General features: G+C 42.5%; 1 protein-coding gene across 1 annotated transcript in view; it reads left to right on the top strand.

Annotated features, from left to right (window-relative positions):
* The window catches only part of THSD7A (thrombospondin type 1 domain containing 7A), a 383013-nt gene that overhangs the window by 227192 nt on the left and 131084 nt on the right, over window positions 1-24737 (top strand). Inside the window, exon 7 of the mRNA XM_065399278.1 lies at window positions 2094-2306. Coding sequence (XP_065255350.1) covers window positions 2094-2306 — 213 coding nt within the window. The remainder of the gene's footprint in view (window positions 1-2093; window positions 2307-24737) is intronic.

Below are 24737 nucleotides of genomic sequence, written 5' to 3' on the forward strand. Positions count from 1 at the left end.
TGTCACTGTGTCACTCCTATTCCCATATTTCCCCCTCTTTTTTCCTCTTCACCCCTCATTCCCTCTCTTATCTATTCATATCTCCCCCTCTTTCTATTTTACAGTTTGCATACCCTTTTTTCTTCTCCTGTGTCTATTCATATATGTACCTTTGTCAGACTTTTCCTTTCCCCTTCTCCTCCTATCTCTGCTTCTTGCTTTTCCCTCCCATATTGTCTCATCTTCCCTTCCTGTTTCATCTCATCTCTATCCTTCCCCCTCTCTGCTTCATTTTCTTCCTACCCCACTGTTCCTTCTTTGCTTTTTCCTCCTCTCTCAGCTCTCTGTCAGAGATTCTTCCTCCTCAGGCATCTCTTGCTATTTTTACTGGACATCCTGCTAACTCAAAGCCGATTCAGTCCTTCAGAGAGGCCACATCTCCTTATCAGTCTGGTGCACTGTCAGAAGTAGGAACAGGCTCCTCAATACATATTTCGGTCATGGGCTTTCAGTAGTTAGAGAATCACCGGTTGTATTGTCAGTTGCCTCCAGTGGCTGCATTTGTAGAAAACTCCTCTGAACTTTTTTGTCAAACCAGAGGGCCTCTGTTGCAGAATCTCTAAGCCTCTTTTGAACACAAATCATGCACAACTGCAGAAGCAATCTTAGAAAATATAAAGATGAACTGAAATACATTGTTTTTAAATTAATTAATAAACAATCATGATAAATTTTAAAAAAACCTCTTTGTTGAACCCAAATTATCTGTGTGGAATTAACATTTACAAATAAACATATTTTAAAACAGTCTCCTTCTTGATTTACATGTTGTGGAGAGGGAGGGAGTAATACATAGTATTTTTTTTTATAAAGATCATATGCCCTGTGTGGTGTTATCCTGCCTGAAGGCGGACACTTAAATCAAAGTAGGCTGTAATGGCGAAACCACAAGAAAAGAAACAAGAAAGATAAGGTGCTATGATATAGTATACCAAGAATCCTTAATAAATTAATGGGAAAACCATTAATTGGGAGAATGGCTGGATGCAGCCAGTCTGGGAGTGGGTCTGGGGGTACAAAAACCCAGGATAAAAGGGAATAGTAGAAGCTTAATGAAGTTGGCCTAAAGAAGAACTGGGGCAGCGGGTTGTCAGCAGACTGAGACTGACACCCAGACTGACTGAGACACATGGAGACAGAGAGACCATGCTATGAGGAGCACACTCTTGCTCCCAACTGGAGATGGGGGTTAGTTGGGCTGAGGGGAACTTACAAATGCTTGCAAGGAAAGATGTAAGGTGTAGGTAGAGGGAAATGTGCATATAGGACTGTTGGTTGTTGTAACCCTTTGTTATGCATGGTTGGTACCTTTGTGTGATACAATAAATGCTTTGTTTTGAAGAAGCTGTTTTGAGTCACTAATCAACCACTCAAGTATCAGGGGGTAGCCATGTTTGCATCCACAAAAACAACAAGGAGTCCGGTGGCACCTTAAATACTAACAGATTTATTTGGGCATAAGCTTTCGTGGGTAAAAATCTACTTCTTCGGATGCATGGAGTTTTTTACCCACGAAAGCTTATGCCCAAATAAATCTGTTAGTCTTTAAGGTGCCACCGGACTCCTTGTTGTTTTTGTAATCAACCACTGTTGCGGGCTCCTGGAGGCTTGCAGGTGCCAAACTCATTTGAGCCTGCTAAATTAATACAGGCTGGGGGGAAGGTGGTGGGGGAGGGGGTTAGCCAAGAGACCCAACCTAAGAAAGAGTGGTTGGACCACATGGTTCCAGTCAGAGTGAGGTGCTGGAAGCCAGACCTGATACCTAAGGGATGCACTCCAAAGGGACAAAAAGGGGTCAAAAGCACAGCTAGTCCCGTAACCATGACACATTCCAAGCCCTCATTTCAGTGAACTGTTTCCTACAGTTGGTGACATCTACTATCTCAGCAATATCAAGAACGCAGCTGCCTTTATTGCTTTAAATATGTTGTTGACTGTTATAGAAGAAACACAGAACCCTTCACTCAGCTTTTGGGAGATACAAATGCTTTCATTTTACCTTTTATATTTAATTACTATATTTTTTTATCTTTTTGGTTTTACTCTCACTTCAGGTTTTAAGTTAAGGAAGCGGTCCATCACAAATGAACCTACAGGAGGCACTGGAGGGACAGGAAATTGCCCTCATTTGCTTGAAGCTATCCCGTGTGAGGAGCCCTCTTGCTATGACTGGCGAATAGTGAGACTAGAAGAGTGCATACCAGACAATGAGAAGCAGTGTGGGCCTGGCACTCAAGTTCCACAGGTGGTCTGTATCAACAGTGATGGTAAGATGTTTGCTCAACAAATGTATGGTTTAAGTCACTCACTTGTTCTGAGGAGACAGATTCAGAGTGAAAATGTAACATTGCTTATTTCTCTCAGGTTAGTCGATCTTTGAGACAAAGCCTTTTGATTAGAATTGATTGCTCTTTACACAGGCCACATATGTTGTGACCACCAACTGATGTAGCACTGGGCTCTTCTTTCCATAGATTTTTTTCAGATGAAGCTTCTTGAGTGGCCTCCTGAGAAAAGGAAGCCGAAAATAAACAGTAATGAAAAATGAATAGGAAGACAAGGAGTTATTGCCTGTTGGGTCAAATTCTTCCCATTGTAACTTCATTGAATTCCCTTATGTAATTCCACTGATAAATTTGTCCCACTGAGTCCAAATGCAAATAAATATTAAGGGTGAGCAAAGTAAGTGCATTGCCACTGGAAATATCTGGGAGCTAGATAATCTCTTTATATTAAAAAACAAAGTATGATGTGTGCTATGAAGTTGGTTTGACAGCCTGTGACATGCATCAGCCTGCCTCACTTCGCTTGCCCTTCTAGCTATAATAAATTACAACAGGCAAGAAGAATACCACTATTATTCAATTATCTTTTATGAAAGAAAGAAAAAAATTACTTTGCATAGCATTAAGTCTTAACAACTCACTTTGAAAGCTACACACTTAAAAAATATTTTAATCTACAAAAGGCTCTCGTATGAATGTTGGGATAGTGTTCGTTATCTGTTAGTAATGTTGTAGTCTACTCAGAGCTGCATATATATTAAAAATAATTGTACTGGCTACAGTAGAGCAGAGACCTGTAAGTACCATATATAGGATTAACCAAGAGGTCACCTGTTAAGTGTTTAGCAGCTGCACCAAATGTTTTGTAATTATACTGGGCATAGGGAATTAGAGTTGATTACTTGTACAGACGCTGTATCTAGGTTTGAGTGTTGGTCCTAGATTTTGTTTCATAATTGAGTTTGGGGCTCAACTGGGAAAACTAAGAATTAAAGTGTAACTTTTATTTTTGTGTACATAGCAAAGAGAATTGTGTGTTTAGTCCCTAACAGTTTTTATGTCCCAGAATGAGATTAATGATGTAGAATGACACAAAAACATGATTTACATCAGGGGTCGGCAACGTTGGCACGCGGCTCGCCAGGGTAAGCACCCTGGCGGGCCGGGCCAGTTTTATTTACCTGCTGACATGGCAGGTTCGGCCGATCGCGGCCCCCACTAGCCGCGGTTCGCCGTCCCGGGCCAATGGGGGCGGCGAGAAGCCGCGGCCAGCACATCGCTCGCCCGCGCCGCTTCTCACCGCAGCCAGTGGGGGCCGCGATCGGCCGAACCTGCCACGTCAGCAGGTAAATAAAACTGGCCTGGCCTGGCCCGCCAGGGTGCTTACCCTGGCGAGCTGCGTGCCAACGTTGCCGACCCCTGATTTACATTTTATCCTCCTTGCACAGCAACATTCCTTCATCCAAGATTTTCCCTTTCTGCCTTTACTTGACAATAATAGTAGAACTGTTTCAGATTTTTTGTATGAAAAGATTTCTGGTGAAATTTTGTCAGAAATTAACATTTTTGCTTATCAATTCTGATGTTGATGTTTTCTATTTAAAAAAAAAATTCAGTAGAAAATGCAAAAAAAAAAAAAAAAAAAAATGTAGCCTGGATTTTAGGTTGGTTGGTTTGTTTTTCTTTTCTTTGTGGGGAGAGGGTAGAGTTTGTTTGCTACTCTGTAACTTTTGATCAGTTTAGTATGTGATTAAACAGTGTAACTTTTCCTGTCCCCTAACTGGATTATTGTAACTATAATATATCTGGGAGCAAGTAGTTGAGTCACTTAACCTTAACCTTTTACAGAGAGGGCAGTTCTACTCTGTTTGACCCTATTCCAAGGGCCACTGAAGTCAATGGATGTCCTCCTCCTGGCTTGAATGAGCTTTGGATCAGGTCCTTTGTGAGGGACTTAGAACAGAATTTAAGTTGGGAGGGTTGGGGTTATTTGTTTTCAGATATTAACCCTGTTATTTTTCTCTGAACCTTTCTAAATTGTTGCTGATCATCTTCGTTTGTTGCTAAATAGTGTACACCTATAGTTTGCTGATGTGAGTGCATTTGTCTTATTACCAGTGAGTAGTCTGACTTCTGTGTTGGTCTTTGTGGTAGAGGCTGGACAGTGGGCACAGATACTGCTTCTGGGTGAGGGGAGTGGTGATTACTCATTGCTGTAGTTGTGTGTCCCAAAGAGAGAGAGATAAATTGTATATTTCATGCGGTGAAGAGGAAGCACTGGGAGAAGAAGCTTTTTGGGTGCTGCTTGGCTGTCCCAGGATAATGTCTGCCAGCTGTGCGATACAGCTTTGTGAAAGCATGTTATCACTAAATGATGATGTAATTGGCCATGGATCAGGCCCAGCAAATGTGTATATGTTTTGAGGCCTAATGCAGGCTTTACAATAAGTGCAACAGAATGCATGCTAGTGTACATTTCAACCACATTCAGGTTTGCCAGAGTACAGACGGTACGTGTCCAGCTGAGAATGCTTCTACAGATGAGCAGCGGTGACTGCGTCTTCCTGTAGATGTGCGTGTTCAACAGAAACAGTCAGACGCACAAAGTCAAACACATTCCATGTCAGAAGAGGAGAAGGAATTTGTATGAGGGATACTTGACTGTAGCAGGTCAATACCAGCCAGCTGCTGGAAATGGTCTAAGGTGGCATGATGTCACTAAATAAATGTAAATGTAGTGTTATAACAACAGCCTATAGTCATTCAAACACTTTTTTCAATTTTTTTTAAAACCTATAAATAAGACACAGTACAGAAGAGAGATTCTTAAATCATCTAGTTACTTCATTTTACTACATTATTCACGACCTCCACCTCCCAGAGGTTTCCTCCTCAAAAGAGGAAGAAAAGGAGATGGTGCAGGAGCAGATCTCCTTCTCCCTACTGTCCTCATGATCAATAAGACCTGCCTCCTGTGTGAGGCTCAGTGACAGTGCTGATGCTGTAGAAGAGAATCCTGGAGAATCCAGAGGAGAAAGGGTAGCCCTACATCTTGCTATCCATTGGAAGGATGCCTGCTCCCTGGTAACCAGATTCTTCTCCTACTTGGCCATCACTCTGTTTTTCTCTGTCACTGCCTTCTCCCTCTCCTTCAGGGCCGCCTTCAGCTGCTCAGTGGCCATCCTCTCCTCCTGAAAGGCCTCCTCACCTTCTCTGAGGTGAGCTCCTCCATGGTGCAGCTTACAGGTGTGCTTGAGGAACCAGGAGGTGGATGCAGTAGCTCCTGCTCCTCTTGTTTATCAGGAGGGACCTGAGCCAGAGCTGGGGAACTTTAAACTTGGCACTGTTACTGAGGATGATTCCACAGGAGCCATGTCCCTGCATCACCACCTGCAGAGGTGGCAGGTAACAATATGTGGCTTCCCTGGAACTTTGCATACTGTTTACAAGTTAATTCCTCCAGCTCTGCTCCTCCTGCACTTCTGTTATTGCTGCTCCTTCTCCTTTGGCACTGGCAGCTCTCTCTGGTTCTCCTGCTCCACGTACCCCCTTTCTTCTGTAGATCCAAGGAGTGCTTACATGTCCAATCCCCTTCTCCACTAGTAATATTTGTTTTTAACAAATGTTTCTACCCTTTTTCCTTCTTCCTCTTTCTGTCTCTCACCCTGTCTAACCAGTCCACCAAGCAGACAAAATGATGAGAATCCTTATATTCTTAACATTTTGTTTCTGAAAATGAAAACTTTGAAGAAAAAGTCAAAAAGTTGTCAAAAAAATGATTTTTCCAAAAAAAAAAAAAAAGGATTAAAATAGTCCACTTAAAATTTGGAAAATATTAGAAATATGACTTGTTGTCCATCTGAAATGGGCCCCAGAAAGCTCATGGATATTTCCAGCAGCTCTAATTAACACCCACAGTGGCATTCAAGTTTACACACATTTTACACTGTATGCAATATTTAGCACCAGAAAAGATGTCAATCAGGAGTCACAACCAGGGCTGGCTCCAGGCACCAGCTTACCAAGCAGGTGCTTGGGGCGGCCACTTTGGAGAGGGGCGGCACGTCCAGCTGTTCAGCGGCAATTCGGCAGACGGTCCCTCACTCCTGCTCGGCGCGAAGGACCTCCTGCCGAATTGCCACCGCAGATCGTGATCGTGGCTTTTTTTGTTTGTTTGTTTGGCTGCTTGGGGTGGCCAAAACCCTGGAGCCGGCCCTGGTCGCAACCTAGAGCAAAACCTCAGGTTTCCACAGTGAGAATTTTTCTCCTCAAGTGCTGCTGCTGGTAAGAAAGCATAGGGCCAGCCAGGAAATTGCAGCTGTGCCACCAATAGTGTAGGGATCCAAGCCATCGTTTGCGCTGCATGTCTTTAAGACCAGCCCTGATGGAAAGCTTACCATAAGAACAGCCATACTGGGTCAGAGTAATGGTCCATCTAGCCCAGTACCAGTCTTCCGACAGGGACTAATGCCAGGTGCTTCAGAGGGAATTAACAGAACAGGTAATCATCAGGTAGTCCATCCCTATTGCCCATTCCCAGCTTTTGGCAAACAGAGGCTCCCTGCCCATCCTGGCTAATAGCCATTGATGGACCTATCCTGTATGAATTTATCTAGGTTTTTTTTTAACCCTGTTAGTGTCTTGGCTTTCACAACATCCTCTGGCAAGGAGTTCCACAGGTTGACTGTGCATTATGTGAAGAAGTACTTTTGTTTGTTTTAAACCTGCTGCCTATTAATTTCATTTGGTAACCTCTAGTTCATGTGTTATGAGAAGGAGTAAATAAAACTTCCTTATTTACTTTCTCCACATCAGTGATGATTTTGTAGACCTCTATCATATCCCCCCTTAGTCATCTCTTTTCCAAACTGAAAAGTCCAAGTCTTATTAATCCCTCCTCATACAGAAGCTGTTCCATACACCTAACCATTTTGTTCCCAATTTTTGTACCTTTTCCAATTGTACCTTTTCCAATTACAATATATCTTTTTTGAGATGGGGCAACCACATCTGCACAGAATATTCAAGATGTAGGCATACCATGGATTTATATAGAGGCAATATGTTATTTTCTGTCTTATTATCTATCTCTTTCCTAATGATTCCCAACATTTTGTTAGCTTTTTTGACTGCCGCTGCACATTGAATGAATGTTTTCAGAGAACTATCCACAATGACTCCAAGTACTCTTTCTTGAGTGGTAACAGCTAATTTAGACCCCATCATTTTATATGTATAGTTGGGATTATGTTTTCCAATGTGCATTTCTTTGCATTTATTAACACTGAGTTTCATCTGCCATTTTGTTGCCCAGTCACCCAGTTTTGTGAGATCCCTTTGTAACTCTTCGCAGTCTGCTTTGGACTTGACTATCTTGAGCAATTTTGTATCATCTGCAAATTTTGCCACCTCACTGTTTACCTCTTTTTCCATATCATTTATGAATATGTTGGATAGGACTGGTCACAGTACAGACCCCTGGGGACACCACTATTTACCTCTCTCCATTCTGAAAACTGACCATTTATTCCTACCATATGTTTCCTATGTTTTAACCAGTTACTGATTCATGAGAACCTTCCCTCTTATCCCACGACAGCTTACTTAAGAGCCGTTGGTGATGGATCTTGGCAAAGGCTTTCTGAAAACCTAAGTGCACTATATCCATTGGCTCACCCTTGTCCACCTGCTTGTTGACCCCTTCAAAGAATTCTAGTAGATTAGTGAGGCATGATTTTCCTTTGCAAAAACCATGTTGACTCTTCCCCAACAAATCGTGTTCATCTATGTGTCTGATAATTTTATTCTTTACTATAGTTTTAACCAATTTACCTGGTAGGGAAGTTAGGCTTACTGGCCTATAATTGCCAAGATGGCCTCTGGAGCCTTTTTTTAAAATTGGCGTCACATTAGCTATCCTCCAGTCATCTGGTACAGAGGCTGATTTAAATGATAGGTTACATGACACAGTTAGTAATTCTGCAATTTCACATTTGAGTTCCTTCAGAACTCTTGGGTGAATACCATCTGATCCTGGTGACTTATTACTGTTTAATTTATCAATTTGTTCCCAAACCCTCTCTGCTGACATCTCAATCTGGGACAATTCCTCAGATTTGTCACCTAAAAAGAATGGCTCAGGTTTGGGAATCTCCCTCACATTCTCAGCCATGAAGGCCGATGCAAAAATTCATTTAGTTTCTCCACAATGGCCTTATCGTCCTTAGATGCTCCTTTTGCATCTCAATCAACCTGTGGCCCCACTGGTTGTTTAGCAGGCTTGCTGCTTCTGATGTACTTAAAAAAATGTTTGCTGTTACTTTCTGAGTCTTTGGTTAGCTGTTCTTCAAATTCTTTTTTGGCCTTCCTAATTATATTTTTATGCTTCACTTGCCAGAGTTTATGCTCCTTTCTATTTTCCTCACTAGGATTTCGCTTCCACTTTTTAAAGGATGCCTTTTTATCTCTAACTGCTTCTTTTACTTTATTGTTTAGGCACGGTGGCACTTCTTTTTGGTTCTCTTACTATGTTTTTTTAATTTGTGGTGTACATTTAAATTGAGCCTCTATTACAATGTCTTTAAAAAGTTTCCATGAAGCTTGCAGAGATTTCACTTTGGGCACTGTACTTTTTAATTTCTGTTTAACTAACTTCCTCATTTGTGTGTACTTCCCGTTTTGGAAATTAAATGCTACCATGGTGGGCTACTTGGGAGTTTTCCCCAGTTATTGTACCCCAGCACTGACTTTCTTCTGCCTAGGTAACAGCTGTTTGGAACTATCTCCTTGCTGTGGTTTTCTGATTCCTCTTATATGTTGCTCTCCTGGTAAGGGTTAATTGTAATGTCCATGATGATGCCTAGTGTACTTAATTGAAATTTTATGAATATTTCTCCTCAGACTTCAGTAGTAGCCATTCTCATGCTTTACATGTTTAATGATGTTTATCCACCAAGATACACTGCATGACTTTGGTCCTGGGAATTAGTTAAATTTTGTACATATTTTTTTAAATTGTGTGACTACAGTAAAGCAGCATGATGTAATGACCCAGACCAAGGCTGTCAAGTATCATGCATCTCCTGTGATACTCACACAAGTGGATCTGTAATGCAGCCTGCAGCCTGCTGAAATGTTGTGCATTCAGGTGGGTTGCAGAAATTGCTTGCAGCTGCTCCTCCTGGCCACCACTGGCTGCTGTGGTGCCTTCTATGCAAGCAGCCTCTCTACCTCCCTTTCTGGTAGAAGGGTAGGGGAAGAACAGTGGCGGCAACAGCAACAAGTGGAGGCTATAACAGAAGGCAAGGAGCCCACTGCTGGACCTAGCCTCTCCCAGGTATCCCCCATCCTGCCACCCCAAGCAGCCTGGAGATACCTCCTTCCCCGCACACACCCCCCAGCACCTCCACGTACCCAGAAACTTCCATGCAGCTCCCACCCATCACCTAACTATCCCCCCCCGATAGGCCCTGTGGATGCCTCTAGAACCAGCTCTATGTCCTACACATCTTCTCACACTGCTTGGGGAAGTGTGCATTGACAATATCAGTGGAAGTTCATGGTTGTTTGTGAATTAGCTACCTAGCTCTTATGTAGCCTAAAAAGTGCACACCGAGTTTTAGAAAACTTTGCAGCTACGAATGACACAATGGAGAAGAAACAACATTAGGAAAAATATTAAATCAATATCAAAGTTTTCAGCCTGGAACCAAAACTAAACAAAACCTTTTGCTTAAAAATTCTTTCTCTTCTTTAATGATTTCCATCCGGCATTCTCTGTCTAAAGCTGAATGTGACAAACTCAAATTAAACAGCCAAAGCTTAAATCAACCTCTGCAACAGAGGAATTGGTCAAAGGGACTTAAGTACTTTAAAATGTAAATGTATTTCTCCTTAGGCTTCTGCATTACACAGTAAAAGAAGCTGATATTTTAGATTTAAGAATATGTATTGCATGGTAAAATCATTGTTTTATCATAAGCCATACCATAAAACAGATCAGTATCTTCTCTTTTTGTTGGTTCTTGCATCATTAAATGTGTATGAAATACAATTAGCTGGGATATCATGTTTCAACTTGAGGGCTCTTATTTTACTATTAGAAGCAAATAGCAGTGTTTGTGGGGGTGTTTCATATAATTAGGATGAGTTTATTCCATTTGTTGCAAAGATAAGCGTCATTACAGCCTTTGAGACAATACAAGACAATGGATTATCATTGGGTGTTACTGCTGGAGGCCTGTGATTGTCATGCTCTTTCCACAGTGGATTGCAGTAATCAAAATTTTCATTCAGGCTGAAAAAATCTGACAATCAGTACTCCAGGTTGTCATTGTGTGGATTATAATGAACTTTGATGTACTGTATTATAAAAATGGAACTTCAGCCCTTTTCTGTCACAAGGAACCCTTTCAAAATATTTATCTTGGCTTCTCAGACTTTATATCAATGCTACTTATAAAGGAGTTGTTTCAGGAAAACTGTTTCCTCATGCAAGAGCAGCAAAATTAGATCAAGACTGATCAAAATTTTTATCTCATATGGATTATTTTGCTAGATGTCTGTGGTGATGGGTGAAGAATTTTCTGTGCTGGAGATTAACCTTTGTGAATAGCAAAGTTACTTAAATGTTAAACTTGTGTGCAGAGATTAAATAGTATTATTGTAGATAAGCTTTTTTGCTTTTAAAATAGATATGCATTTAATTTTAACTGGATTTAATGCAGTTGATAAGAGCCAGTCTGACAGTGGTGTAAAGTGAATTCCTCTATATTTATCCACAGACCAGGCACAGCACGGTCAATACAACCTTTTCCATCAAATGTTTCTTTAGCCTCTGAAAGCTTTGTCTACACTAGAAAAATTGCTAAGCCTTTTTTGGTACAAGTGCAGATGCACCAGTGCTATTAATGGCATAAATTCTAGTGTAAATAGGGCACAATCAGTTTTACCATCATGTTGTTGTACCCTGTAGGTCTATACTAGAGTTTCCATCATTGCTGGCCCCACTGCTGAAAAATGGCTACAAAATTTCCTAGCATAGATGCATCGAAATAGTAGAAAAAGAGCAGTTTATTTATTGTGTCCATTCAGTCCTTGGAGTTTCTGCTGAAACTGCCTGCCTGGGTACCAGTTGCGGTGGTGATCTCTGTGGTGTGCTCCTGGCCACTCACTGAAATTGCCTGCTCATTTTACCCAGGCCACTTTCAATTAAAACTGATATAAGCTAGACCTACAAGTGAATTAGAGGTGAAAAGTTTAGTACCCTATTATATGCATCTGCAGAATTACCCTATCAAATTCCATTTGCTCAGATATTTATGTATACAACTATAATGTGAAGGAATTTTGACAGTATTTATATTTGAACTCAGGTTAATTTAACTATACCATAAAACAGTAGATCAAGGACAGCTACAGAAGTCTGTGAATAAACTATTGATCTAAAATCTTTTTAATATACAGGCATCATTTTCTACAAATGTGCTATACTTGATGGAATATGTCTCACTTGTTAAGGGCAGATTATCCATGGACCTTGTGCAGGTTCAGATTATCGGGTTTTAGTCACCTGTCAGGGGATAGGGAGAAGGCAAGGCCCCATATTTTTGACCCTCCTCCATCCAACCAGCAGAGCTGGCAGGGCTTAGAGGGGAAAGCTAAGGCATCAATGTGGACCTTAGTGTATATGTAAATTTCTACTGACTGAAGTAGCAGAACTGTTCTTTCAACTGCATGGGTAGAGGTTTATGCTTATGCAGCTGACAGTCATGTGTACTATTCCTGATACCATGCATGTATCACTGAGATTAATGGGAGTTTTGGCAGCCCAAGGCATGCAAGATCAGACCACCAATGAGAATAGTATATCCTAATGTCATGAACTGTGACCACATTCTTAAAGACATCACAGTCATCAGCCATCAACATATGCATATCATCAGGAATAGAAGTCATGACCCTTGTGACATTGCATTCCAGATGCTTTATAAAAATATGTTTATAAGTGTGAATATGATGTAACTGGAATATGCTTTATGCAAAAGGTCTCTTGTAAGGTATCATTACAAAGCTTATGATCTACTGAGTGTGTTCATCCCATTGTTTGCATGTATTATTTCTATGTCTGGAGTTAGGAGAATAAGATATAAACTTGTATTACTGATGTAAACATGTTAAGTGGAAGGCATTAAGGGTGTTTCAGAATCAATCACCTGTAAATGGCTCTGTTTACTTGCAAACCTTCCTGGGTAAAAAGAACAGGAGTACTTGTGGCACCTTAGAGACTAACAAATTTATTTGAGCATAAGTTTTCGGGGGCTACAGCCTACTTCATTGGATGCATGTCTGCTTCCTGGGTAAGTGCTGGCCAACCTTGGAAGAGTGGAGACTAGGGGTCTCACAGGACATGTGACCATGTCACCTGGTACTGGAAAAGCCCCAGGTTTAAGATGGATTCCATTTAGAAGGAGGGGTGGGGATCCAGAGAGACAAAAGATTTCCGCCTTGTGCCAAAGCTATAAAAGGGGGTGGAACAGAACAAAGGGTGCTGCCAGTCATGAGAAATCCCCTAGTTACCACCTGAGCTTGAATTAACAAGAACTGTACCAGGGGAAAAGATTGGGCCCAGACTAAGAAGGCATCTAGTCCTAGAAAGAAGCTTATTGGAACATATCTGAGGGTGAGATTTACCTGTAATCAGTTTCTTAACTGTATTAGGCTTAGACTTGCGTGTTTTGTTTTATTTTGCTTGGTAACTTACTTTGTTCTGTCTGTTATTACTTGAAACCACTTGAATCCTTCATTTTATACTTAGTAAAATCACTTTTGTTTATTAATTAACCCAGAGTAAGTGATTAATACCTGGGGGAGCAAACAGCTGTGCATATCTCTCTAGCAGTGTTATAGAGGGCGGACAATTTATGAGTTTACCCTGTATAAACTTTATACAGAGTAAAACGGATTTATTTGGGGTTGGATCCAATTGGGAGCTGGGTGTCTGGGTGCTGGAGACAGGAGTACTTGCTGAGCTGTTTTCAGTTAAGTCTGCAGCTTTGGGGGCTTGGTTCAGACCCTGGGTCTGTATTGCAGCAGGCTTGCGTGTCTGGCTCAACAAGACAGGGTTCTGGAGTCCCAGGCTGGCAAAGAAACTGGGCTCAGAGGTGGTTTCAGCACATCAGATGACAGTCCCAAGGGGGTCTCTGTGACCGAACTTGTCACAACCCTAAGCTACATGACAATTCTAAATATTTAAACTTTTTTTCTTATTTTACTCTGCAAATCCACTTTTTTAATGTAATGATTTCTCTGGTGTATTTAGTTTCTATTGATGACATTGTATGGTACTTTCTTTGATAGTAAGATAAGACACATGCAGTCTTAAATTTTCATTGTATTGTTGTTTTATTTTTACTATAGCTTCATGACTGATTTCTGCCTTTTGTCTGAATCTGTTACCATTAGGCTTTGTACCATTTCCAGTTAGTTTTCTTTTAAAGGGATGTGAAATGCTTCTTTATGGTGTCCATTAATCTTTTTTGTATGCAAGTGGTATTATAATGATTGCACTTAAAATATTTCTACTGGTTTGAAACTTTTTACCTCCTATACATTTAGGGCTTGATCCAAATCCCAATTAAATCAATGTAAAGACTTCCACTGATTTCAATGAGCATTGGTTCAGTTCCATAATGGGGAATAATAGTAAAATAGGCAGAAGCTTTGTAAGCGTGCTTAGTGTATGAAGACTCTGCTCTCCTACATTTTGTCATTCAGACAATCATACATATTGGCCCAGCATTATAGAATAATAAATAAGCAATGTGTGGTTTTGTTCATGCTGGTTATTTAAAAAAAAAAGGAGAAGAAAGAAGAAAATATCCATCTTCTAGAAATTTCAATTGTCATTTTAAAAAAGTTTCCCTGGGTCAGATTCAGAGCTCAATTGCACAGAATTACTGAGTTTTTTCTGTACTAGCGTAAGTGAACTCATATCGGAACCTGGCCTACAGTCTCCAGTCAAACTATAGAAAACTTCAGGAACTAATGACAGTTGCCTTCAGCAAATCATGTACTACTTACAGGAACTGAGATTATGTGCACATTAGTCATTGTTTCTTGAGATAAATTTCCTAGGTAAAATCATTAAGGAATTGATTAAGAATGTTCTCTTCTGGCTGACAGCTTTTGGCTGACTGCCATGCTGTATTTAAAGTTGCATTAATACAGAACGCTGCAGAAGCATTCTTTGGTTGGGTTCTTTAAAGTAAAACACATAGGACATGATAGTTGTAACCAAATACTTGATTTATCTACCCACATGGAATTATTGACTCTCTCTATGGGACATTTGGTGTAAATAAGGATTTGTTACTGGAAGCATTGATGGGAAAATATAGTATTTTGAAAGCTCTTAAATATGATAACAAATGGCAATAAAAATTTCATAGTACTGGATTGTGAAAACATTTGTAGGTAACCAGTTTTGCTATATATATTATCTTTTAGTAATTCTTTAACATCATTCAATGGACAGTGCTGTTTTAAGCTTCGTGATTATAGAACTGATATAAAACAGATTAAAATTTGATTATTTTTATGCTGATTAAAGATCCTTTTTAATTCAGTCAACCCAATTCTTCATGTTTTTCAGCTTAGCATTAGGAGAGTAAACATCCTCGGTAAAACCTGGAATAGAACGGATGCCTTTGCATTTGTATGCCATAATATAGTTTCTTTTGGTGGACTGATTTAAAACACATCACTGTGTGTCCCATCACCTCCCAGTTGATCTGGAAGAGTAATGCATTGATTTCTGTTTTAAAAAAAATGAAATTAAATTAAAGCTACATCTGTGTGATGCAATAAATTAGTGTTTTGTCCAGGAAGGTTCTAGATGGATTGCAGACCTGGTGTGGAGGGGAAGCCTCAGGGAGTGGGGCAGGGGAATGTTGGAGACTGAGCTCTCCCACCGTGCGGCTCCTGTGCCATTGGGCTAGTCCTGGCTCCCCATTCTGGAATTTGCAGTCTAGTGCATGGGGTCTCAACACCACTCAGGTTTGGCCTGGCCACCCCTCTATCATGACCTGAGTGGTGCTGTGACCCTGAGTGCCAGGCTGCAACGCTGGGAGCCTGGCTCAGTCCCATGGGATAGGAGCCACCGCTGTGACTCGCTCTCTAAACTTCTCCTCTGCACTGATGCTGGGATTAGGATTGTGGTGCTGGTTGGAAAATGGTGGGATTAGAATTGTGGGGCTGCGTGGAATGTGCTGGTGCCCCCTCAGCAAGGTGAGGAGGAGACAAAAGCAGAAGAGGAAAAGGACACTGGCCTATGATTCTGGACACCCCCCCTTGAATTTGGACCCTGGATGGGTTGCAAAAAAAAAAAAAAAAGACAACATGCGGTTAGTGGGTTACCTTAGTAAAAAGTTTGGGGACCACTGCAATCAACTATGGATCACGGTGTAGTGGACCTTTGCTTCTAATTTATCAAATGCTTTTGGAGACAGAGTTGCAGTTAATTGAGTATATGCTTTTTGCCTATATACAGAATTAATGTTGAGAAAGTATATAATGAAGTTTAGAGTATTGTCCCATCTTTGGCTGCAGGGTCACAAGTCATGGGTGGGGAGTTGGTTACCTGGTCTCAAGCAGTAAGTATCTGCTTTTCAAAAAATATAGGGTGGGAGCTCTCAATCACATGGCTTTGCGGAGAGAACTGGATGTGTTTGCCCTGTCCTAGGACTTCTATGCTTTTTTGGGGTAAAGCACCAATAGCCTTGTCTTTTCTACCAAAGCACAAAGAGTTTAGCTGTGAAATTCCCATTATGGACACTCCCAACATCCTGCATCTGTTTTTTGGTGGGATAACCCACATTCGCAGGTCGTGCTTGTTTTAGGAAGAGCTGATCAGTATTTCCTGATTGAGGCAAGGACAATCTTTAGTTCTATGATTGTGTAGTGCCAACCAAAATGGGGACCTGGTCCTGAGTGGGGCTTCTAGGCTCAATCCTAATACAAATAAAAACCAGTAACAATTGCGGAGAATTCTTTAAAACCTTCATTTTTAAAGGTAGTTGATTTGATGCTTTTCAAGCTTTCCATTGTCACTTTAAATCATGCCATTGTGAAAACAAGTGAAAAGGGTATAATAGCATGATTTAAGAATGGATTATAAAGCTGGATTTACAGCCTTATTGCTGAAATTCCCTGCTTTTGGGTGTGCGTTTTAAATCTCTTTTAATTCTTATTTTCTCCAAATGTTAGTGAAATAACTAGAATGGGCACTTAAAGTACAAATTTATACAAAATATATGCAAGAAAGATAATATTTAATGTATATATTTGTGAATTAAATACTAATCAGTTCTGAAACCTTGTGCTAAATCATTCAGGGGTGATATTCTCTCATTGGAGGCAATGAGAATAATTTATGTATATTCAGAGGAAAATATGTGTACAGACACAAAGAGATTTATGTTGGTGCTATGTATTTATATATCATTCTATTTCAGCGGTTCTGAAACTTTAGAAACCCGAGGACCCCCATTTTGATTTAAAATTTTGGGGGACCTCTAAGCCCCCCCCCTCAGCCCGAGGCCCCACCCCTGCCCCACTTCTTCCCACCCCCTCGCTCACTCAACCCCCCCTCCCTCCGTCGCTCACTCTCCCCCACTCACTTTCACTAGACTGGGGCGGGGGGTTGAGGTGCAGGAGGGGGTGAAGGGTGTGGGCTCTGGGAGGGGGTGAAGGGTGTGGGCTCTGGACTGGAGCAGGGGGTTGGGGTGAGGGAGGGGGTGAGGGGTGTGGGCTCTGGGAGGGAGTTTGGGTGCGGGAGGGATGAGGGATGTGGGCTCTGGCCGGGCGGCGCTTACCTCGGGCAGCTTCTGAAAGTAACCGGCACATCTGTCTGGCAGGGGCTCCTAGGCGAGGAGTCAGGGGGTCTCCGCATGCTGCCCCTGCACGCAGGCACTGCCTCTGCAGCTCCCATTGGCCGCAGTTCCAGGCCAGTGGAAGCTGCGGTGTCAGTGCTCAGGGTGGGGGCAGTGCATAGAGACTCACTGCCCCACCCCCAGGGCCACAGGGATGTGCTGGCCGCTTCTGGGAGCGGCGCGGGGCCAGGGCAGGCAGGGAACCTGCCTTAACCCTGTTGCACTGCTGGAGTTTTAGTGCCTAAAATCTCCTGGTATGGCTTCAGTAGCCTCCGGGAGATAGAGGGAGAGGGGAGGTGCTGTCGTCATCATGAATAAATTGGAATATGACCAAGAGGCTGCTAGACAGCTCTCTAACACCACATTCTACAGGCCATTATCCTCTGATCCCACTGAGGATTACCTAAAGAAACTACACCATTTGCTAAAAAAACTCCCTGACAAAGCACAGGAACAAATCTGTACAGACACATGCCTAGAACCCCGACCAGGGACATTCTATTTGCTACCCAAGATCCATAAACCTGGAAATCCTGGACGCCCCATCATCTCAGGCAATGGCACCCTAACATCAGGCTTGTCTGGTTATGTGGACTCTCTCCTCAGACCCTATGCTACCAGCACTCCTAGCTATCTTCGAGACACCACTGACTTCCTGAGGAAACTACAATCCATCGGTGAGCTTCCAGAAAACACCATCCTCGCCACTATGGACGTAGAAGCCCTCTACACCAATATTCCACACAAAGATGGACTACAAGCTATCAGGAACAGTATCCCCGATAATGTCACAGCTAACCTGGTGGCTGAACTCTGTGACTTTGTCCTCACCCACAACTATTTCACATTTGGGGACAATATATACCTTCAAGTCAGCGGCACTGCTATGGGTACCCGCATGGCCCCACAGTATGCCAACATTTTTATGGCTGACTTAGAACAACGCTTCCTTAGCTCTCGTCCCCTAACGCCCCTACTCTACTTGCGCTACATTGATGACATCTTCATCATCTGGACCCATGGAAAAGAAGCCCTTGAGGAATTCCACCGTGATTTCAATAATTTCCATCCCACCATCAACCTCAGCCTAGATCAATCCACACAAGCGGTCCATTTCCTGGACACTACTGTGCTAATAAGCGATGGTCCCATAAATACCACCCTATACCGGAAACCTACTGACCGCTACACTTACCTACATGCCTCCAGCTTCCATCCAGGACACACCACACGATCCATTGTCTACAGCCAAGCTCTAAGATATAACCGCATTTGCTCCAATCCCTCAGATAGAGACAAGCACCTACAAGATCTCTATCAAGCATTCTTAAAACTACAATACCCACCTGCTGAAGTGAAAAAACAGATTGACAGAGCCAGACGAGTACCCAGAAGTCACCTCCTACAAGACAGGGCCAACAAAGAAAATAACAGAACACCACTAGCTGTCACCTTCAGCCCCCAACTAAAACCTCTCCAGCGCATCATCAGAGATCTACAACCTATCCTGAAAGATGATCCTTTACTCTCACAGATCTTGGGAGACAGACCTGTCCTCGCTTACAGACAACCCCCCAACCTAAAGCAAATACTCACCAGCAACCACACATCACTGAACAAAAACACTGACCCAGGAACCTACCCTTGTAACAAAGCCCGATGCCAACTCTGTCCACATATCTATTCAAGTGACATCATCATAGGGCCTAATCACATCAGCCATACCATCAGGGGCTTGTTCACCTGCACATCTACCAATGTGATATATGCCATCATGTGCCAGCAATGCCCCTCTGCCATGTACATTGGCCAAACCGGACAGTCTCTACGCAAAAGAATTAATGGACACAAATCTGACATCAGGAATAACAATACTCAAAAACCAGTGGGAGAACACTTTAACCTGTCTGGCCATTCTTTGACAGACCTGCGGGTGGCTATCTTAAAACAGAAAAACTTCAAAAACAGACTCCAACGAGAGACTGCTGAGCTGGAATTGATATGCAAACTAGACACAATCAACTCAGGATTAAATAAGGACTGGGAATGGCTGAGCCATTACAAACATTGAATCTATCTCCCCTTGTAAGTATTTTCACACTTGCTTCTTATCAAACTGTCTGTACTGAGCTATCTTGATTATCACTTCAAAAGTTGTTTTTTTTCCCTCTTACTTAATTGGCCTCTCAGAGTTGGTAAGACAACTCCCACCTGTTCATGCTCTCTGTATGTGTGTATATATATCTCCTCAATATATGTTTCACTCTATATGCATCCGAAGAAGTGGGTTGTAGCCCACGAAAGCTTATGCTCTAATAAATTTGTTAGTCTCTAAGGTGCCACAAGTACTCCTGTTCTTTTTGGGAGGAGTTAAGTGGATCAGCTGGGTCCGCGGACCCCTTGGAGTACCTTCGGGGACCCCAGTTTGAGAAACGCTGCTCTATTCCATTTGGCATATGCTGTATTTATGTTGTTATGGCAGACTGTATGAAGTTAAATTGTCGTAAGTGTTATTGAGCTATGAAGCTGTGAAAATAATACGCTGATAGATGGAGAATATCAAAGCAGCCTGTTATTTCTTCTGGCCTGACATAATTGAAATGTTGTTCTCATTTTTCCAGCCTTAAACTGCTGATTGTCTGACCTTTCTTTCAGAATATAATTTGTGTTGAGTTCTGATTAGTGTAATGTCTCTTTTATCTGCCAGGAAATATCTGATTTCACAAGATGACCACTGTAGTGGTAACTTGAAAAGCCCTAAAATAATACGCGTCATTTCATAATGGTGGTATTGTAATCACAAGACTGAGTCATGAAGTGCTGTTTGGATATTAAAACCCCAAAAGAAAAACAGGAGACAAGTTCTAAATGATATATTGGTTGTAATGGCTAGTTTAAAGAAGGAAGGCCTGTAGAAAACTTGCAGGAATTTATAAACTATTTCCAAGGAAGGAAAGGTAAAAGTAAAAAAAAAAAAAAAAAAAAAAGTAAAGCGCAAACATCTAGTCAGTTTTTTTGTGTTTTTACTGTACTGCATAGCTGGGATGTTTGGAATAACATGCACTGTTTATCAATTTCTTCTGCTGCTGCTTCTATGAAACATAGTTGAGCTAAATGCCTCAAAGTACAGATAGGACAAAATCCCCCACAAGAGCTTACAACATACAGTAGAACAGAGGTGGGCAAACTACAGCCCGCAGGCCACATCCGGTCCGCGGGACCCTCCTGCCCGGCCCCTGAGCTCCTGGCCTGGGAGGCTACCCCCAGCTCCTCCCTTACTGTTCCCCCTCCCCCGCAGCCTCAGCTCACTGCGCCGCCAGCACAATGCTCTGGGTGGCGGGCAGCAGCGGCTCCAGGCACCAACGCTCCAAGCGCGTGCCTCGGGCGGCAAGCCGCGGGGGGCGGCCTGCCGGTCCCTGCGAGGGCGGCAGTCAGGCCGCCTTTGGCAGCATGCCTGCGGGAGGTCCGATGGTCCCGCGGATTTGGCAGCAATTCGGCGGCGGGTACGCCGAAGCCGCGGGACCGGCGGACCTCCTGCAGGCATGCCGCCGAATCCGCGGGACCGGGGACCTCCCGCAGGCATGCCGCTGAAGGCAACCTGCCTGCCATGCTTGGGGCAGCAAAAAAGCTAGAGCAGCCCCTGGTGGCGGGGCTGCGATCTCCTGGGGCAGCGCAGCTGCAGAGCTGGGACCTGACCCTGTGCTCTGTGCTGTGCGGTGTGTGGCTGGTTGCAGCCAGGTGGCGCCTTTGCCTGTCCTGCTGCAGCCGTGCCGCCAGCCACCAGTGCTCCATGGAGCGCGGTATGGGGGCAGGGAGCGGGGGTGTTGGATAGAGGGCAGGGGAGTTCGGGGAGGGGGGTGGTCAGGGGGTGGTCAGGGGGCAGAGGGGTGAATAGGGGGCGAGCTGGTCAGAGGGCGGGGAACAGGGGGATTGAATGGGGGCAGAGGTCCCGGGGGGGGCAGTCAGGAAGGAGAGGGGAGGTTGTATGGGGTGGCGGGGGGCAGTCAGGGGTGGGGGTAAGCACTCTGGCAGCCCAGGCTGGTTTGTTTACCTGCCGCGTCCTCAGGTTCGGCCGATCACGGTTCCCACAGGCCGCGGTTTGCTATCCCAGGCCAATGGGGGCGGTGGGAAGTGGCACGGGCCGAGGGATGTGCTGGCCGCCGCTTCCCGCCGCCCCCATTGGCCCAGAGCGGTGAACCGTGGCCAGTGGGAGCTGCGATCGGCCGAACCTGTGGACGCGGCAGTTGAACAAACCGGCCCAACCTGCTAGAGTGCTTACCCTGGCGTGCCACGTGCCAAAGGTTGCCGATCCCTGGGTTAGATTCACAAAAGGTCATAGGTGCCTAGAAAAATCACTGGGATTCATAAAGCCTGAGTTAGGCACCTAGGCTCTCTATACAATGCATGGGTAGAGAGAGGCTCTGAAGAATGTTATTCACAAAAGCCAACATGCTGACCAGGGAGCTGACCAGGGAGCTGCCTAAGCTAGCCAATGGGAGATGCTGACAACCGTGTCACGGTGTTAAGCACCTAAGTCTGGGTTGCACGGAGGCACCTACCACTGCTTGGGAACCACCTCTCTTGAAGTTAGGGGCTTCAGCTTCCCCCTTCCCTCCCACCCCCCCGCAATAAATGCAGGAGAAGGAGGAGGAGGTTGTGGTGCCTCCCTTATAACTTTTAGCCCAGTGGTTAGAGGACTTACCCATGATGTGGAAGACCCAGGTTCAATTTCCCCCTGTGCTTGGTGGAGAGAAAGATGCTGCCTGAGGCAGCAGTGCATGCTCAGAGGCAGAAACTTGGGTGCCTAGGTAACTTTTACAGTGAAAACATAGTTGCCAAGTTATTCAAGTTGCCTACAGGTTGAGTGGGGGATTTTTGAATGCCTGTGATGCCCAATGTTGGATTTCGGTGCCAAAAGTATCAGTTAGAAACCTAAGGCCTTTTGTGAATCCAGTCCTTGGCATAGGAATTTAGGCCAAAATGTTCAAACTAGGGTGCCTAATGTTAGGCTCCTAAATTCATATTTAGGCACCAAAATAAAAGTAGTTTTCAAAGGTACTGAGCATCTCGAGCTCCCACTGAAGTCCATGAGAATTATGGAAGCTCAGCATCTCTGCAAAATCAGGCCATTTTTAGACAGCTGCTTAAATGTGGATTTAAGAACCTAACTTTAGGCACTCGATTGAAAACGTAGTCTGTAGAAATTAGTGGAATACTACCAGCATTTTGGGAACTGTTCTCCAATGGCTACCTTTGTTCTGATCTTCCCTATTATTTCCTTTATAAATTTTTCCTCAAATTTGAATAATCCTGACTATCAGGATCCTTAGACCAAATCTAGTTTGAATCCAAATCTAGTTCAAATCCAAATATCAGACTTCATGCACATCCCTAGGAATTAGTTAAGACTGGTTTAAATTCAGTGACGCTCTATGGCCTTTCCTTGGTTCTGTTATCCTACTGATGTGAGGGATTTGGGGTTTATTGTAGGGAAAAAAATACTTGAAACCTTGCACCCAGTCAATAGTTACAGTAAAGAGGCATGTGAAAGCTTTTTGTGCCAGCAGCTGCTCTGGTTGCCTGTACCTGATGGATTTAAAAGCTGGTGAATACCCAATAATGAAAAAATAATACGGTTATAGTCCTCCATCAAATTAAAAAAAAAAACAGATTGCATTTTCAAAGGAATGGTCTATAAAATATGCATGGCATAGTTGCTATTTTTCAGAATTATGTAAGAATTTTCCTAATTTTGGTGAAAGCAAGTTTTATGCAATCTCTGTTAAACTTTATGGAATTTCTATAACATTTTATAGAAACTAATTGGAGTAAGTCTTTATCTCTAAAATATTCTTTAATATATATTTCTCATAGAAATTCTGTAGAGTATTTTGGTTTGGCAAAACCTGTTGTCACTGGGATATTGTCTAAATCTCTTGCATCAGAATTTGAGGTACCTTATAAAATAACTTTGTGTTTTTGCCAAACATTTTTATAAATACATTAGAAATTTTCAAGTGATATAACCCTTTAGAGCAGCACTGTTTCTTTTGTTTCCTTATAGCACCATCAGCACTTTATCTTTCCTCACCTCATTCTGTTTAAAAGTGGCCTATTGGCCTGATATATTGATCTGACTTAGTCCCATGCCTAAAATTGATTTTATTCTCAATGGAACTGTCATCAAACTTTCTTTTTCTTTTTTAACCAAGATGACGTGATTGGTTTATTTAATTGTAGAAGGCAACTGTGCTTGGTTATGATCAATACATTTGTGTTCACTGCTCCTTATCATTCTCAGTATGACTACATTAACAACTGAACCCTGAAAATGTTCCAACTACCTGTCAAACTGTGCAGCAGAAACCTACTGCTATTCGGTAAGAAATGCTGTGCTGTTACAGTGCAGTGGGTACCTTCTGGGAAAACATTTATGATACCGTATTAAATGTACTGTGGTATAAATTTTGATTATAAGAAGTACTGTGGTAAAGTCATTACAACATTTTAGTATTTGTTTACATTTTAACAATATCCACTGTAATAGTAAATTCAAATTCTAAATATTTTCTATTGACAAAAATGTTTATCAAATATATTTTATGTCAGTGAATATTAGGTGATAACAGAACAAGTGAAAAAGATCATTAAATGTAACATCCAGAATAAAAAGAAGAATTTTCCCTTTTTTTGTTGTTGATGTTGTTTTCCTTTTGTAATGTCTACACTGTGTTTCCTCAGTCGATTAAGGTGGCATGTCAGTCAGCCATGCCAATTATTAAATTGGCTGTGCTACACTGTAAGTGACATCAGGCCATGTGATAGCAATGCTAAAATGTGCCCTCAGCATGTGCAATATGGTCACTCAGCGTGTGCACGTTTATAAGGTAGAGAGGCCAGTTATCATGGCACATCAGTAGAGCTGAAACATTCTTTTTTCTAAGAGGCATCTACATGATCTCCAAAAGTTGTGTTGAGTTTTCAGCTCATGTACTACATTCTGGGCAGAAGTAGGGTACAGTTAGAAAGTGACAGTGAAAAATAAGAGATTGGATTAATTAGTAAAAATAAATGCTTAAAAATGGAAACCAGAAAATGTCCCGGTGTTCTCACTGGTAACAAGAGAAAAGGAAGAGAACATTTTCCTCTTCTCCCAGAGGGGAGAATTGAAGGATGAATTAGGTGTTTGCATTTTCAAGGGGGAAAATTTAGTCCCCCCTGCCCCCAGCTGAATACCTGAGGATATTGCATTTTTAAAATACATTTCTGAGTTAACATAGTTATGGGAAATATTTTTTTTCTTGTTGTTGCTTAATCTGCCCTCCCTACATATGTGACAGATGGCACTGCATTTTACATCTAAAAATAATTATTTGGATGGGGGGATACTATTCCTCTCCCTGTTTTTATCCCTCTGTGTCAAGTTAGAGGCGGTATCTACATCACTGTAATCCTGATAGATGACTGTAATATAAATGGAGAT

The sequence above is a fragment of the Emys orbicularis genome, chromosome 2 (assembly GCF_028017835.1).
Source record: "Emys orbicularis isolate rEmyOrb1 chromosome 2, rEmyOrb1.hap1, whole genome shotgun sequence".
In the NCBI taxonomy this organism is placed as follows: Eukaryota; Metazoa; Chordata; order Testudines; family Emydidae; genus Emys; species Emys orbicularis.